At 41.1% G+C, this 18,493-nt stretch overlaps 1 protein-coding gene across 6 annotated transcripts in view; it reads left to right on the top strand.

Annotated features, from left to right (window-relative positions):
• The window catches only part of LOC119494928 (Kv channel-interacting protein 1), a 48,813-nt gene that overhangs the window by 25,724 nt on the left and 4,596 nt on the right, over positions 1-18,493 (top strand). For 2 of the 6 annotated variants that reach the window (XM_037781162.1, XM_037781164.1), the window contains exon 2: positions 17,057-17,181. In XM_037781162.1, the coding sequence (XP_037637090.1) occupies positions 17,057-17,181 (125 nt within the window). Of the gene's footprint in view, positions 1-4,645; positions 4,953-6,742; positions 6,752-12,964; positions 13,287-17,053; positions 17,182-18,493 lie in introns of those variants that run through there. The other 4 variants (XM_037781165.1, XM_037781163.1, XM_037781166.1 and 1 more) reach the window with 4 other exon arrangements.

Here is an 18,493-nt window from a genome sequence, read left to right as displayed (position 1 = left end):
GTGTTTACTAACTAAGGCATCACGTCCAACGTCAAACTAGTTAGCTATGAGACTAACGGCGGAGCAGAAACCACATTGAAGAGGAAGACGACTCTATCTCCTTCGCCCAATCTTTCTCTCCCTGCGTCTCTTTAGTTTCTCCAATCGATTCCCTCTTTAATCACTCTCCATCTCCCACTCAAACTTTATCTCCTGCTTTCTCCACATTTTTTCCCCTCTCTACACATCCATCACTATTTCTCACTCTCTCCATTTATCCATGTCCCTACTTAGCCCCTCTTTTTCTCTCCCCCTCTCTCTCCCTAGATGATGACAGATCAATAGCTGAGCTTTCTTTAATTATTCCCTTTTTCATAATGTGATGGGAGCCGGCAAGAAGCTCAGCGTGAATCCACTAATAAAGACACAGGCTGAGTGAGAAGTCATTTGGACAGCAGTAGATATTAGTATTGATTTTCCTAATAGACATGTTCTTCCCTGTCCAAAGCCACGCTGCCCCCCCCCCGATGAGTTATTGCCAAAGCCTGGTGTGCCGACAAGACAGCGTCACACAGCTACATAATAGATTCATAATCTATAACTGGTAGGGTGACGCTTTTAGGAGCTGAAGGGTGAGGTTGTATGTTACAGGCCTGCAGGTCAGCACTGTGGTTGGTCTGAATGAGCTAAATTTGAAGGGCTGAGCTGATTTTCTTTTCGTTTAATCTTAATAAGGATCTTTGGCGTTTCTCTCACGCTTGCTTTTTCCCCCTCGTTCTCTTTGTTCTTCCATCCCCTTCTCCGCATGTCCCACTCGCGCTCTCCTCTGCCTTTTCTTTCTTGCGACGCCACTCGCCCACTCTCCTGGCTCTTGTTACCCACTTCTTTCTCTTTCCTTCGCTCTCTGCATCACACTCTCTAATCTCCAGCTGGAAGCTTTCCTGGTGTGTTTCCTCCTTATCCTTTTTTCATCTCTCATTGCCAAATATGTTTCCATCTCTGCCTTTGCTGCTTTTTTCCCCCTTCTTCCTCCTGATGTGCTGCCGTCCCTACCTCTTCCTACACCTTGCTGTTTGCTCCTCTCTTCTGTCTCTTATCCTCTCTTTCCTCAAAAGTGTGACAGGGGTCTTGTAAAACAGTCTGCAGCCATTTCCTCGCATGCCTGCGGGGAAACACCAGGCAATTTCGGCAGCGATGTTGCACACACAAACACAAAAACCAACACACACTTTCTCTCTCCAACCTCTGGCTCTTTCTCTCTGCTCTACAGACAGACTTTGAAATGCTTACTAGAAAGAGAAACATTTCTGTCAGTGTGTGGAAACGGGCCTGTCAGAGACCAGAGGGAGATAGAGAGGGATGGGGATTTGAGATTGGAACAAGCCGGGAACAGTGTTGGAAACGACAAGAACAGCAGGCTGATACGTTCACAGAGATTTATAGGGAGAGATGGGCAGATAGAGGTGTATCGGTGTAGGCCGCATGCCTGGAGACAAATATATAGATAAGAGAGATGGATAGATATGGTTTAAGGCTAAAAATGAAGTGCAGATTGGGAGAAATGACTTTAATAGCCTGTATACAGGCGGTGACTTATATAGCAGAGCAAGCAGAGAGGAAGCGGTGTGTGTATGTATCAGGAAATGGTCATGCTGCATGGTGCTGTTTAGATGCCACTAGAGTCCACAGAGACCTCAAATCAGCCATTCTCTCTGCCCACGGTTGGTGAATATGCAGAGTGTATGTGCGACACATATGTGTCTGTAAGCATGTGTGTGTGTAGGCCGGGTGAAAGCATTACACCCCACTGCTGTCCATTCTGTCTCTCTCGCTGTTGTGCAAAAAAAAACTACCCCACACATCCGAGCATTCATGAACAGATTTTTCACAGAAGCAGATTGCAGATTTTTTTTTTTTTCGCTCACCAAACTAAATCTTTCCAGCTAAATCTTCCCATATGGCTTCCAAACGATCTCGCCTCGTTCATTATTCACCACCAGCAGACAAAAAGTGGCCCACATTCGAAGCAGTAGTTGCCACATTTGCAGAAGCATTATTACGGATGGCTGGCTTGATATAAAAGGACAGCAGGTCTATTCTCCAAATTGACTACTGCAAACTTGGCTGTCAAACCTGACATATGCATCATTTGCAGAGGCAATTGCAACTCTATTAGACATTGTGTTTTGCTCATTTGGTGGCAAAAAGAAGATTTGAAGTGTTTTCACCCTTGAAGCAAACTGTAACTTTGATCACGGTTGACATTTTTACACGTTGTGTCCTCAGGCGAGCAGCTTTTATAGCGGAAAGCTCAGGCCACCGTGAGTCGATGAGATGCGAGCATCCAGCGAGTTCCTGCTGGGTGTCGATATTATTATCTGAATGCAGTATTTAGAGCTATCTCCGTTACATTTATTTGACAGCTATAATTATTATATTATAGATTCAAACTTTACACACAAACATCAGTTTATAAAGTATGACCAAACAGTATCTAAAGAAGTTCAAATGTAACATTAAAATGTTTCTAGTATTGCTTTTACAATTATGATCCTATAATATAATTATGTCAGTGGTACATTTGTGAGGTATACCTGTACAATCTATTGCAATTCAATTCAACAGCTCTGCCATTCATTTGACCTTTATAATGCTAGGTTTTTGATGATATTGTTGGAAATGTGTAAACTCAGTTACATGTTTATTATAGAAATCACAGTTAATGGTGGTGTTGTACTGTACTACATTACATTGAGAGGTGTTTCTCATCTTTTTGTCCTCCCTGTTTATTTACATGAGGGGGGCAGAATATTAGAAACACCTGATTATAATGCAGTCCAGCACAACACACCACTAACTACGACTTCAATGCTAACACTTATAAATTAAAAAAAACTATGATTTTATTATCTTAAGCATCATAACAGTAGACTTTATGGCTGAACAGTTGTATTGTTGAGAGGAAAAAACTGTCATGACCATTTTCAAAGGGGTCCCCTTGACCTCTGACCTCAAGATATGTGAATGGAAATGGGTTCTATGGGTACCCACGAGTCTCCCCTTTACAGACATGCCCACTTTATGATAATCACATGTAGTTTGGGGCAAGTCATAGTCAAGTCAGCACACTGACATACTGGCAGCTGTTGTTGCATGTTGGACTGCAGTTTTTTATGCTTAATGCAGTACCTGTGAGGGTTTCTGGACAATATTTGTCATTGTTTTGTGTTGGTAATTTATTTCCAATAATAAATATATACATACATTTGCATAAAGCAAGTATTTTTGTCTACTCCATGTTGATGAGAGTTTTAAATACTTGACAAATCTCCCTTTAAGGTTCATTTTGAACGGATAAAAAATTTGTGATTTATTTGCAATTAATCGCCATTAACTATGGACAATCATGCGATTAATCACAATTAAATATTGTAATCGATTGACAGCCCTAATAGCAATATAACATTTTGAAAGGGACCATTCCCATTTGCTTTTGATTCTTTAAGTTGATTTTGCTGTTAATACTTTTGCACATTTCCCTGAGTACAGAATGCAGAACTTTTACTGGTAATGGACTACAGTGTGGGATTGCCGCATCCTTGATAAAGTATGTTTTTGTCTGTGCAGCCTGTTGTACGAGCACAGCACATATTGTTTGTCATCTGTAATTGTCTTTGAATTTGTCTCTTTGTACTCTCATCAAGTGGGACCGTATACCTTGTTTGTATCGATCCGGCTTTAATTAAAATGTGATTTTGTCTGGTGTGTGTGTGCGAGCAGCTCTCACAGGAAAGAGCACACACTCCTGCAGTATTATCTGACACTTGTCATGATCCCTCTATTTCCACCCTATTAAATATCTCATTCTTCTCCTCCCTTGCCTTTTCCTGCTTTTAATCTCTCTCTCTTCTTACATCCTTGACTTTAAGCCTTTTCCCTCCGTTCTGCTCTGCCAGTCTCTCTTCCTTCTTCTCTTCCTGCCCTGGGAGCCAATCTGCCACTGCTCACACACACACACACACACACGCACACACACACACACACACACACACACACTCTCTCCATCCCTTTATCCATCCCCTGTTAATGTGTGTGTGTGTGTGTGTGTATGTGGGGCTATTATGGGTGGATGAACAGAAATGATGGATGGAGTGAGCGGAGGTGTTGATGGATTGAAGTGGCCTTTTCATGAACAAACCTTGACGTTGTTGGAAAACAGAAGTGATGCACTGGGGCTCTTCATAATTTCAGTCACATTCACATGTTTTCCATTCACTCCATAATTCATATTTACCTCTCAAATCAATATTTCAGCATGTATCTATTTGCATATTTGTCCTGCATTAGAGGGAAACAGATGCGTTTAGGTGTGAAATGTAACAGGGCATGTTTGTTGTTGTTCTTTCTCTCCGGAGTGATTCACGGAGTGTTATCATTTACAAATCAATGGGTACACTTAATTTATAATTCAGTGAATCAACATCCTGGCGATTTCATACTGAATCACTGATGCTCCGCTTGGCTCTTGGCTTGCGGCTTGTAGGTGGGAGGGAGACAGAGACAGAGAGAGAGTGTGAGAGTGAGAGGGAGGGAGGGGAGCTACAACCCCTGATGAAAAACAAGTCAATTGCAGGGAGGGAGATAGAGAGTCGGAGAGAGTGTGGGGAGGAAAAAAGGGAAAGCGAGAGCGAGAGAGAAAGAGAGGAGGAGCGCCGTGAGATGGAGTGAGGAAGCGTGAAAGGAGGGATGATAGAGAGAGGGGGGTCTCTCTGCCAAGAGCAGCCATTGAGACAGGAAGAGAGGGAGGATGAGAAGGGAGTGTGAGTGTGCGTTGTAGCCGTCCAAACACGTGACAAAAAGAGATACAGACTTCAGCATTACAGACGCGCCTGTTTCCACGACGACGACGGCAAACATGGGGGCTGTGGTGGGTACGCTGACCATGAACACCAAGACGAGGAGGCTGTCCAGGGGTGAGGGAATACACACACACACGCACACGCATGTGCATCTATAAACATAAACACAATGCGCGCACGCATATGGGCAGTGAAACTTTTAACGGTGTGTTTTAGTGTATCTTCCACGCACACACACACACACACACACATAAAACACTCCGGTGCAAATATACAGAGCACGTACGCGAGCTGCAGTGCAAAGATTAATAACTGCTGGTGTTTCAGTGAAGATGCAGTGCAAGAAAGAGGACATAGTGTGTGTGTGTGTGTTTGTTTGTGTGAAAGAGACCAACAGGTGTTGCCAGAGGAAAAAGAGCATCTTTTTATTCCACAACAAAGTTTTAGTGTGCATTTGTGTGTGCATGTGTGCGTGCGTGCGTGCATGTGTGTGCGCAGCCATGTGATTGTTGTTGAGCTCGTCTATTTTGACAGAGCAAACCGAGGGAGGAGAGTGAGAGACAGCTTCTTTGACTGTGTGTGTGGTTGAGTGTGTGTGGTTGAGTGTGTGTGCGTGTGCGTGTGCGTGTGTGTGTGTGATTGTGTGTGCAGATGCGAGGCATTGACGCTGGTAAACACACGCATGTCAGAGGTATTTGTCAATCTGCTCACACACTGCTTTTCCGTCTTGCTGTTACCTTGGAAGCACAGTAGCCATGGCAACAATAGATGTCAAATTTAGGGTGGGAGTGGTTGATGGGGGGGGGGGTTGATGAGATTGGGGTATTCCTAAGTAAATCAAGGCCATGTGAAAGAGACAGAGAGAGAGATGCAGATAGGCAGATGCTGTTTTTTGTATTTGTTTATGAAGACCTGTTGCCTGTGAGAGATGTTTGACTCCCTTGTTACTCATTCTAATAAAAACCTGTAAACCTCATTTACACAAATCCAACAAATCCAAGCTGCTCACATGAACGGGCACGCTGAGCACAGACCAGTGCCAGAGTGAGAATATCCCCTATTAATTGTGTGCAGTCATTTAAACTTATGTGTTGTGGCAGGCTATTATCGTTGTTTCAGTGCAAATTAGACCATACAGGACGTTTTCCAAGTGAGTGCGTATGGCTCGTTTCATCATTTGAATCAGCTTTTTTTTCTCCACAAGCACGAAACAAATTCCTTTCCCTGTGGGTGATAAAAAAGCAAAGGCGTAAATTTGTTGCTATTTTGAATAATGAGGTGATCGTAGACTCACTCACATTGTGCAAACGTGTGAAATCTGACTCCTGTAAAAAAGAAAAACAAGCCTATTTCAACTCCACAAAATGCCCCGCAGAAACATGACAGAATGAGATGTAGAGCCGGGGCTATTTGGAGGTTGTTTGTAATTCTGGTGTTGTGTTGTGAGCGTCTCTCCCTTCTTTCTGCCGCTCTAACATGTTGGCTGTGTTGCAGGATTAGTGCAGCCGGGCTGGTGTTTGTGTGTGCAGCCGCCCTATTCTGTGGCGTTGCAGATAACTTGTTATCCGGGATCATGACACTGACAGCGACACAGAGAGGGAGACGATGCACGGCTGTAATATTGTGAGATTAGATTCCTACAATGATTGATCCTCTGAGCTCATCACCTCTCGCCGTGTCTGTCTGCTCCTTCCTGAATATGTTCTGTTTTCATCACGGCTGCTTATTGTTCTCTCAACTTTATCTTCTGTTAAGTGCACTTTTGTTTATCCCGACAGCCTCTCTTTGTCTATAGTTTTCTCCCACCTGTTGTCATGTCTGGCTGCTGTTTTCCTTCACAGATCTGTTGTTGTGGCCTCTGACAACTCATCTCTGCAGCAGCATTCTCACCTGGCATCTTTCTCCCCTCCCTGGTGAATTTTTCATTTCTTCTTCAGCCCCTGTATCTCTGTCTTCCTCACTTACACCCTGCAGCAATGTTGTCTCCTTCTCCTTCTCTGTCACTCCTCTGCTTACCTCCTCGTATTTTGCTTTCTTTGTGCTTCACTCCCTCCCCACTCCTTTTCTTCTTTTTTTCCACATCTCTTCCATCTCACCCCGCTGCTTTCTCCTCTCCCTGTTGTTTACCCCTCTTTCCTCCCTCCCACTTCTTCTCCACGCGTGTTTCTCTTTATCTTGACTTCTAATATTCCCCGCCACGCTTTCTCACATGCCACCACCGCCACAATCTGCTCCTGGCGCCCTCATCTCCATACCTCTTTGCTCTCTTTTATGCCTCTATTCTTCCTCTCATTTGCTCCCTTTCTCCATCACCCACGCTCCCATTAGCTGGTGTGAGTGCTTATTAAGTCATCTCGTCATTCTCCTCTCTTGGCATCCAGCAGTGTGTGTGTGTGCAAGCCTTTGTGTGTGTTTGTGTACTTCTACAGAGTCTAGACATGTATTTACTCAAAAATCAATATTGGCATGCTGCTACCTACGTGTGTTTATGAGCTGCATTTGAGTCACCCTTCCCAAACAATCACACACTAATATGTGAGGAAGTGACAGTTTGCGTCTCCGCCTTACACACAAAGACTGCAGACACCCTCCAGCACTTCAGTCCTTACTCACAGGCTGAGGGATAGTAAGCAATCAGATGTGTGTGAGCATGCAAGCATGGGATTGTATATTGTTTTATGCACACGGGTGCTTAATATTTTATCCGTGACCCCTGAAATAATGTTTGTTTTGTTGGAGGGTGTCCGACTGGATGCATGTGGCGCTCTACGTGTTGCAGCGTGTTTTCAAGCAGAGAATTTCATTGGACTTTCAGTGAACCACCCAAAGGCCACTCAGGGTCCACTGGTTTGGATGTTTACTGTGGAAAAACAATGCGTCCCGGAAAGAGAGCTTGAATTCACGCCGTGGAACGCGATTGTGTTGTGCATCTTTTTTTGCATGTCGTAAACAGGACTGTTGCAGTTTGAAATCTATTTTTAAGATACTTCCTCCACACCACCAGGGAGCCCAAGGCTAGCAGAGCTGCTACTCTTCTTGGAGAGCGCTCTCCGCCGTTAAAGAGGCCGGTGAGAGCGAGCCCTCTCCATCGCCGCCAGGACGGCAGATTAGGCTAATTCAGATTATGCAAATGACGCACTCTCTGGCAAGGATTACAGGACACTGTATGAGAAGGAAAGAGAGAAAGCATGGTGGAGATAGAGTGGCAGAGTGAGACGAGAGTTTGGAAGAGTGGGGAGAGATAAGAAATGGAGGAGAAAGGAGGATTCAGTGGGCAACAGAAGAAAGGAAGAGATGGAGGAGAAAATGAGAGCTGACATTAAATATGAGAGCCAGCAGTAGTTAGAGGAAAGTTAGGAGTTAAATCCTGTTTCTGGGCTGGAGGAAGTGTTTTTCTGTAAGAGGTATTTTTTATGACAGGGTGCTGGCTGGGGAGTGACAGTCAGTCTTTTCTTTGCTGACAGTTCAGGTCAATGCTTAATACTCTAAACAAGCTCTGAAAGAAATGGGTTCAGGGTTTTGGTCGCTGTCAGACTCCATGTTGTATACTAGCTGTGTAAGAGATGGAAGTGAAGCGCTCGAGGCGGCTTTTTAGGGCGGGTTTAATCTTGGTTTTCCTAACCTGCTAAATTTACAGATGTTTTTGGACACCAATCATGCAGGTTTCTAGCAAAGCATTGTTTAGAAATAGTAAGAATGCCCTACAATTAGACCTTTGCTTACAACACTACAGTCAGATCTTAATTATTCATATTTTCAAAATTGAGAAAAACAGAATACTTGCTGTGCACTTGCAGCGGCAGAGGATAGCAGGAGTGAATCATCTATGAATGTTTTACTGAACAGCCCCAGGAGCCTTATTTTGAAGTGGCTATTTACAACTTTTGTTTGCAAGTCAAAGGTCAAATGACCAGATCACATTTATTTTCAGCTGATCCCAGACTGCAACCTGCTGCTACCACTTTGATCACGAAAAGAAAATTCATGTTATCACATGGATAAGGTCCAAAAATGACATGTGCATATACGTGAATTCATGAAATGTGTTTCACTTGTTATATTTTACGTGACGTTTTCACATAAAAGAGATTTACATTTTATTTGTAAAAAAAAATATCAAAAACCAGCCCGTTTTTTTGTCCCAGGGCATCAAAGCCACGGCCGTTGGCGTATGATACCGCCGCACAAAGCACCCTTTAGCGCTGGTATGCGACGCACTGGGATTACAATGTCTACCCGTTAGGGATGTGAGAGTGAGGAAATTTTCCCACCGGTTAATAAACTTGTGAAAACACCGGTGTTACCGATTACACCGGACATTTTACAAGAAAAGATTGTGGTCAATATGTGTGGTGGAGGCGGTGAGTACGTAATGTAATCGTTGTGTGCCCGACCACTGTGTAATACCGGTAACACCGACTACCGCGACAAGCCTACAACCCATCCGCGGCAACAGTAAACACTCAGAGAAAATGCTATGGTGATGTAGTTTAGAGAACCAAAGAGGTGGATGGGTCCAACAAACACAGAGCTCTCATCCAGCAGACCGCTGTTCATATCCCGTACGTTAAGTTTCACTTTCACATTACAATCACATTTTCACTTTTCAAATGTAGTAATTTCAAACCCTCCATGTTTTTTTTTGCCCAAACTAAGTGTTTTTGTTGCCTAAACCTAAGCAAGTGTCTTTGTTTAATTCACAACATTAAGCACGTGTTTAATGCAACTGAAAAGTGACAGTATGTGACGATGAGTTGGGATGAGAACGACACGTGCCTATGTGTGAATTAATCACATGTGAAATGGTTTTCCACATGTCGTCTCTGTTTTGTTTCTAGTATCTTTAAATGTATATATTTTATCATTGCCCATTGCAGTGCATCTTATGCTAAATAGATTACGTTTTATTACTATTATTATTATTATGTGATATGAATGTGAAATGTGTTTTGTATGTGATAAATGCACACATTCTTTTCACATGGGCATTGGTGTAAGTACTCAGGCAGGCTGTTCTCATACACCATTCGTAACTATACCTACGAAAGGTAATACACTGTAATTTGTATACATCTCACAAAATCAAATGCAATCCGGAGACCGGCGTTCGTACCTTGTGTGAAACCAGAAGTCAACGTTGATTTATTTGTCACGTAACTCCCGTTCTTAAGTAACTTCCTGTGTTATTTTTACCCATACCACAATCTTTTCCTAAACCTAACAAAGTTGGTTCCTGTGAAGACTGAGGTTTATTTTGAAGAGACTGGAGCTTAAATTGACACATGCGTCAGACCACATTAAGCAATTTGAATCTGTTTGAAAGGTCTTCTATAAGAAAACATAACCTCCGTCACAAGTTTCCTTCACTATTCTCAGTATAGTATCCTTCAGAAGTTGTTTACTGTTTGTGGAAAGGAGTGTCAGTGTGGATAAACTGTGGCAGGAAGCTTTCTCGTTCACCGTGTCTGTGCGTTACACCATGACAGAGACGTTGCTGATTGGTCACAGTGAGAGACAGCTGAAGACATTATACACTTAATCATCCTTAACAAGTGATGTTTACACTACTGAGCATCTTTTAAACGTCTGGCAAATTAAATTAAACGCTACTCCTGCCACTGAATTTAATTTTACCCAGCACTGCCGCTTTAATCCCAGAACAGTAAATAAAGCAAACCTTCAATTGTCGACTCTGTGGGAAACCTCTTGATACAGCAGAGCCCCCTGCAGCCTGCGAGTCAGTGGCTACACCGCAGCTCGTTGGCCAATCACAGCTCCTTTTTACAGCCACACTAAAAGACTATGAATGAGCACCAGCTGGTCACAGTGCAGAGAGAAAATACTCCATGTTTATTTCACCATGTCATGCTTTACATTTTAAGAACACGGCACATTTTATTTGACAAATGTGACATTTTGTTCTTATTTTCTGAGCTTCATGATGATATGATAAAACAAATCAGCTAAATCTGAAGTAGCACATGTAGTGAAATGTGCAACACATTTTTATGAGAAGCTCTGAGGCACACTGGTGTCCTCTGTTGTTAGTGACTGCTGCCCCCTGCTGGGACTCACAGGTTATAGCAGGTAATATACTGAATACTCTTCTCAGTCAGACACATTACAATACCCAAAGTGAATATAAGGTAAACATTTTAACTAATAGATCCCACCATTAAACTTCCCCAGTTTATTACTTACATTAAGACAATTATTTTTTGTATTACAAGTTTTCTGAAATTTTATGTTTAAATATGCAAAAAATGCATTATCTTATCAAACATGAGCTAATTTACATACATTTCCAGAGCAGAAATCTGAACATTAAATAAAGCCAGGTTCAAAATGCTTGTTTTATTTTGTTATCATATTAGAGTCAAAGGTTTTTACTGATTTTATTTTGATATATATCTTTGTATCACTCCATAAAAATACGGTCAACAGCCATAAAAAAAAACACATTTTCGCCATGTTTTTAAGAATAAAATATTATATAAATCAGGCTATAAATGATATATGAACAAACCCCTCTGTAAAAACCTTCAGAACATAGATAGGAATGATTTTTCTGTGTATGTAAGTGCTAATGAAGTGGAGATTTCTGGCTCAGAGACAGAAAAACCTAATTTTGAGCAAATGTTTTGGAAAGTTTCATACATTTTGCAAGACACTACATGTGAATAGGGTACAAAATGTGAATTAATACATATCATCATGCAACTTCCCCAGTTGATTACTCACATTAAGACAATTATTATTTTTTGTATTACAAGTTTTCTGAAATTTAGTGCTGAAGTAAGCAATTTGGAGCAAATCTGATTAAAAAAAAAGTTGTTTTTATAAAACGGTCACTAATCTGAAACAAATCATGTGCCTCTGTGTTCTTCGGTGCTCATAATGGCATCTGCAAGATTTCACAGACCGGAGGAAAACAACCAATCAGAGCCGAGCTGGAGCCTGCCGTCTCTGAGCAGCTGTCAATCACTCGCAACCTCCGATCAAACGGTCAAACTAGGCAGCGCTGATCAAATATGAATCAATATTCTGTTACTGTAATACCTATTTCTCGACTCCAATGTTTTCAGAAACATCTTGTTGTGTATTGTTTAGCTGTAAAAAGAGAAAGTTTGCTCCGGCTGCTGGGCGGTGCTTGGTATTTCCTCAACTGATCTCAACATGGCTGCCGGGTCACAAACTTTCTCATTTCACAGCTAAACAGTACACTACAAGATATTTCTGAAAACATTTGAGGCGAGAAATCATTTGTATTCAATCATATTTGATCAGCGCTGCCTAGTTTGACCGTTTGATCGAAGTTAGCGAGTGATTGACAGCTGCCTCCGTTGAATGAACAGCCAATAGGAACTCTCTCTCTCTGAAATGACCTGTGATTGGCCAAAGTCTTCCGTGACGGGCTAGATCTTTTAAAGGCTGAAAACAGAACCATGAGGAGGTGCAGAAGTCTAGTTGTCTCTCAGAACACTTGAATTACAATATGCTGAAAGGCTATTATGGAATTTTTGCCCAATGATGCCAAAAATATTCTGCCTACTGCAGCTTTAATGTTTAGATATGCAAATGAGGCATTATCTAATACTAACTTTCAGTGAATTTAGAAGAAATTTACAGACGCAAATAGACAAATAAGTCTGCATGACGACATGTTATGGAAGTCCTGAAATGAACCAGTGCATGAAAAAAGAATGTTTTTACCCGTAGAGTGTCTCGCCTTAAGACAATATAAGGGTTGATGGATCCTGTTGTCTCACTGGGTGGCTTCATAATTACTGGTTTAGATTAAGTGTTGTTTACTTTACAGCGTAAGTCATTTTAAAAGGAGAAAAGTCACTTTAAGCCTTCTGTTGTTCGGGGATGACTGTGTGTCTTAATGAGGCCAATTAATTAAGTGCTGATCTGCTCGTGAACACACACACACACGTGCACAGTCACAAGACAAACACACACGGTCGTACAGTTGAAGGTGAGTTTATCATTGTTATAGTGAGCTCAGGTCGGACCCTCAAGTTAGAGCAGCGTTCCCAGAGTGGGAAGGACACGGTGACTGTAACAGAAGGGGGGGGACAGAGGGAGAGTTAGTGGGATGGAGCGAAGGTCAGGATAAGAGAGGGAGACGCCCCAGGGAGACGGGAGACAGGGGGATAAAAAGACAGAGACAGAGGGAGGCAGGCGAGAGCTGGTCTCACTGTAGGAGAAGAAGGCAGGATGGATAGAAAGATTAAAGGCATGAGAGAGAGAGAAGTGGTAGCCAGCTGTAGTCAGAAGATATAGCAAGTCCAAGTTTAAAAGTTTTGAATAACAAGTAAAGGAGGTGAGTGAAAATGGAAAGAGAGGAGCAGAGTGAGAACAGCTGGCACGCCATAGCCGTCATTCTTCTGTGCTGTGGGGCCGTTAAAATGCTGCACCTACTGGGAGTCATCACTGTGGAGGGTGAGTCAGTACTACTATCACTGTGTAGGAGGCTGTGTTTTCACTACTGTCTGTCTGGGAGCAAGTTGTTGACATAACAAAAAAGATGTGGATTATTTATGTGGGAATGTTATAGATGTGAGAGACTTAGATTACTTGTGTTCAGCTGCTACTTTGTGAGAAAATCAAAGGAATAAATATACATGAGCAGTGAATAAATGTTAGAAGCTGCAGACTGACTGACTGCATGTATTGTAATGAAGTCTGAGCCATTAACTACTCATAGTAAAAGCTTGCTGTAGAGAGCTTGTATATTGTTTTTTCTGCTGATTTTGATATTGTAAACCTCCCTTACTCAGTAAACATTGCTCTAAAAAACTGAGCTGCAGTTACAACTATCTGAAAGCTTAACTAAAGTTAACACTGATAATAGATACTGAAAGTTATAACAAATGACATCACTTATGTTCATATCACTTTATTTCTTTGGATTTTTTCCACAGCTTGTATTTTACAAATCTTAAGTTGTTAATGTCTTCATGTATGGATATTATCTAACCAGTGATTATAATGTACTGCATATACACATTTGTTGTCATCACATTATCATAATGTTGCATTTATTGCATAAATTCACCTTTTTTTTACTGCATGCACATACTGTATATCTTATTTTTGTACATGAGTTCAGTGTTTAATATCTGAGGAAAAATGAGTGAAGATGTAGAAAACATTTTTAAATAGAGCTTGGCAATATAATGATATATATCATAAAGTTTATATAAAAATGTCTATTGCATATATTTTTCTATGTCATTTCTATCGCGATATTGGCTATGGCTTCTATTTATTTATTTCTTCCCTATAATTTCACATAAAACAGTTATGTTAATTTTGCACTCAAGTTCTTGAAATGAGAAAATACTTTTCATTCACACAGGAGTATACAAGAATAGGCTTTACCATGTGGTCATTTCATGTATACTATTTATTTATTCATTGAATTACCAGAAAACATGCTATATCATGATTTATATAGTACTATAGAGATAGGATATTGATTTGGGCCATATCGTCCAGCCTACTTTTGATTACTGAATACCGAACTGACCAACTGATGCTGACTCTCACACAACCGTACATTGTACTTTGAGATGGGACGTCCTGAGCTGTGGTAGCTTTTAGTGTAAGCATGAAGTGTGACGGTCACTGTGAAGGTACCATCGAGGCTTTAACATGGACAATAGAGTCGCAGTAAAGCCTTTCAGAGGAGAGCATATTCTCTAACTGTGTAGGTGCATGAATACTGATTCAGGTTTATAGTAGGCGCTGGTGTCATGTTTTTTTTTTACAAGAATATGTGCACGTGTATTACACTTTTTTGGTATGTGTCTATGCTGTGGTGTGTGTATGTGTGTAATTATGCAGTATACAGCAGGCTATACCTGCACTGGGAATTACGTGTGAATAACCTCACCTTCATGAGTGTGAACCTCCACCCTAATGTGACACTGAGAAACACCGAACTGCCTGAGTGATGAAACGAATGGCCTTCAGGGGATTGTGTGAGCGTGAGCGTGTGTGTGTGTGTGTGTGTGTGTGTGTGAGTGTGAGAGAGGTAGGGGAAAGGAGCTATATAAAGAGAGACTGCTTAGCAACTCAACAGAAGTTATACAAAGTCATGATGTAATAATGCACCCACAATGTAGAAAATTAGTGGGCACAGTGTAATAAGTTCTTAACATGATAACGATTATTGTATTTTATGTGAGCTACTGCAGTTTACAATTAGTTGTATTTTTTTTTTTTGCAATATAATCGCATCACAATCTCATCATTTTAGAGTACATACAGTGCCATATTGGATTACAGGGATGTAACATCTTAATTGGCATTTAAATTTAAACCCACTTTTGCTCTTAAAGGAACAGTGTGTAGCATTTCAGGGGATCTATTAGCAGAAATGGAATATAATATTCATATCTATGTTTTCATTAGTGTATAATCACCTGAAACTAAGAATAGTTGTGTTTTTGTTAGCTTGGAATGAGCCGTTCATATCTACATAGGGAGGGGGTCCTCTTCACAGAGTCCGCCAGGTTGCTCCGCCATGTTCCTACAGTAGCCCAGAACGGACAAACCAAACACTGGCTCGTTTTTACGTTACCGGAAGGCCACGTAGTTCTCCAACACGCTTGTGGAACTGTGGTAACGTGAGCTGCAGAGTCCAGCCGCCGTCTGACTTCTGTTGCTCCTAAACTAGTGTTATTATGGTAAGAATGACCTCTGAGCGAGGCGAACGGCGTTACCACACTTTTAGAAAGGGTGGAGTGAGCGGAGGGGTACTCAGCTGGTTGCAATCTGCAACCACACCACTAGATGCTGCCAAACCCTACACACTGTCCCTTTAATTCATGACGGCAGCACTTCTATGCAGTTATTTACATGAAAAAGTCTGCTGATGTATTAAATGGGAACACTGGACTGTTGACTGAGGTTTAATTTAGCAGTGAGATGAAGTTGTCTTTGCACAGTAAAAATGTTACCGATGATTCTCTGAGAGAATAGATTTGAAGAGGTAACGGTGTAATGAAGCTTTACAGAGCACTAATGGCTTCGCCACACAGATGATAAAATGTTTCTATTTCAAGACTGTTGATGTTTCAAAATGTGGAGTGCCAAGGACAGTGTGAACACTGTGACACTTCATTAAAGCAGTACAGGAGCTCTTAGAAACGCTTTAGCTCACTCTTTGTATCTGCGTCAGACACTATGACTCTACCAGCTCCCATTCAAACCACTGTCTGCTTACATCCTCTGATAATCTGTTTACTGATGACTGTAATTTGCATGTAAATGCTAAAAAGAGAGAGGAAGTTGTTCTTGATCACCAAGCCGTCCTTTGGATGGGAAGTTAGCTCTTATACATAATTAGAGGTCTACACAGGCAGCAATTTAGACTGACATCCTCCAAAACATCACTCATCACATGATTTTTAACAAAATATAATGAATCAGGAGGAACAAAATGTACCATCTTATTGGGTTTTTTTGTCTAGCATTTTACTACTGCACATTATGGCCACTTTATCACATTCTAATTTTTATGACTATTTCTATTAAATTATGCACAGTTATAATATTATGCATAATTATTACATTGTAGATTACTTCAGGGAGTAGCTATGTGTGCGCTCGTGCAAATGTGTAGATGACTATGCTGTACACAGTCACATTATGAGGTCTCGCCTTCCTTTTGGGGACAAAATGCACGTCCCCATAACGTAAATCATTACATTTTAGGGTGAAGACTTGGTTTAGGGTTAGGTTAAAGTTAGGTTTGGGCAAGTAACGGTTATAGGGTCTCCAGGAAATTAATGTAAGTCAATGTAATGTCCTCTAAAGTGATGGAAACACAACGAGAGTGTGCATGTGTTGCTTCAGAGTCAATGGTTTGTCCTCTCTCCCCTACCCTCTGGCGAGGAGAGTAATGAGTTGTTAATGATCGGGCCGGTGAGAGGAGGAGGAGCATGGAGCTGTTAGACTGACCTCTACCTCTCCTCCTCTCCTCTCCTCTCCTCTCCCCTCCTTCGTCTTATTATTTCTGCCTTTTCCAGTGGATTAGAAAATATTTCAAATTTAGGATTATTTCACTCTCACTTTGTCCACTCCCTTCTTTTCTATGGATTATCTATCCTTCCTTCCTTTCTTTTGCTTTCTCACTCTTTCATTGAATGTTCTGTATGAGTGAGGAATATTGCTTTATTTGTTTTCCTCTTGTGTTTCTGGAGACAAAAATGACGATGACTTGGAGATGACCATGGTGTGCCATCGACCGGAGGGCCTCGACCAGCTAGAAGCTATAACCAACTTCAGCAAAAGAGAGCTCCAAGTGCTCTACCGGGGCTTTAAGAATGTAAGTGACTGTACAGGTGCACTTCAATACCTCGACACATACACACACATATTTACTGAACAGCTTGAATCATTCATTGTCCTCCTGGCTTGTGCAGTAGCCCATCTTAGACCTACAGCACCCCCAATATAGTGTACAGGTTGAAGTCCAGACAGACATGGAAGGATCCAACATGACCTGTGTGATAGATTCATTAGGACTCCTGGTAAAATCTATCATCTCTGTCTATAAACTGAGCTACTAAGAGGTGCATAACAAAACAGCATATAACATTGCTAAAGACTATTTTTGGTTGCATAATGCTTTGATGAACTTTGTTTGAACTAAAGATTTCGTTTAATATAAATTAAATTAAGTTTACTAGTTACCTGTTTTCTTCTGGTAAATCAAATAGACTTCACCACCAGGAGCTGTCCACAGTATCAGTGTGTATGTGTCTCCAATGATTAGAGGATAAATTACCGTCCTTTTCATGGGATTAAAAATGACCTTATAGTTTATATTTATTTTTTGCTGTGCTGCAACTACAGTAGATTTATTAAAACAGGTTTATTCAGATTTCATTGGGAGACCAAATCATTTTGGTTGAGGGACGTACGTAGGTTAGGGACTGCTATTTGTTTACCACTATACGCATGTATTTTTGGTTTTATTGGGTTTTTTTCTGTCATTTTGTTGTTGATATTGTTAATTATATAGATCTTGTTTGCAATAGTCCTTTCGGTTCTACTTTAACAATATAAATACATTTACGTTATAATACATGCCAAAGTATTAGAATAGAGAATCAGGTATCATCCAGGGACACTTTTGGTGTTTCTTTTGAGCCAAAGCAAATAAGAAAAACTGTAAAGCTCAATAGTGACATCCTGGACAGACGGTCAGAGTTTGCAACTGCAGTCTGCTTTTGGTGATATTATTAGAGCTGCCCTCTCTTTGTCAATTAGTTGAATAATCTGTCGTTTTCGTCTCAGTATACTAAGATTTCTTTAGTTGATTAGTCGTTTTTTATGCTTTTGTCATGCTGAATGACTTATTTCTAAGGAAATTAGCACATTTCTGGTAAGCACAAGATTTAAAGTGGTGCTTTTGTGTGATTCTTTGTCGAGAAACTCAGTTTCACAGATCTGTCGATTAAATCAACTAATCGATTAGACAGCCCTAAATATTAGAAAATAACAAACCACAAACTGGTAATATTTAAAACTATAATATAGAGGTTTAACCAATAGCCAGTCTCCCATCAACTTTGTGTAATCCTTTAATTAAATCCATCACACTCTCTCCATCCATGGGTGTCAAACATATGGCC

This window comes from Sebastes umbrosus, chromosome 9 (assembly GCF_015220745.1).
Source record: "Sebastes umbrosus isolate fSebUmb1 chromosome 9, fSebUmb1.pri, whole genome shotgun sequence".
NCBI lineage: Eukaryota > Metazoa > Chordata > Actinopteri > Perciformes > Sebastidae > Sebastes > Sebastes umbrosus.
Note: the sequence above shows the minus strand (reverse complement) of the source record. Positions and strands in the feature narration are given on the sequence as shown.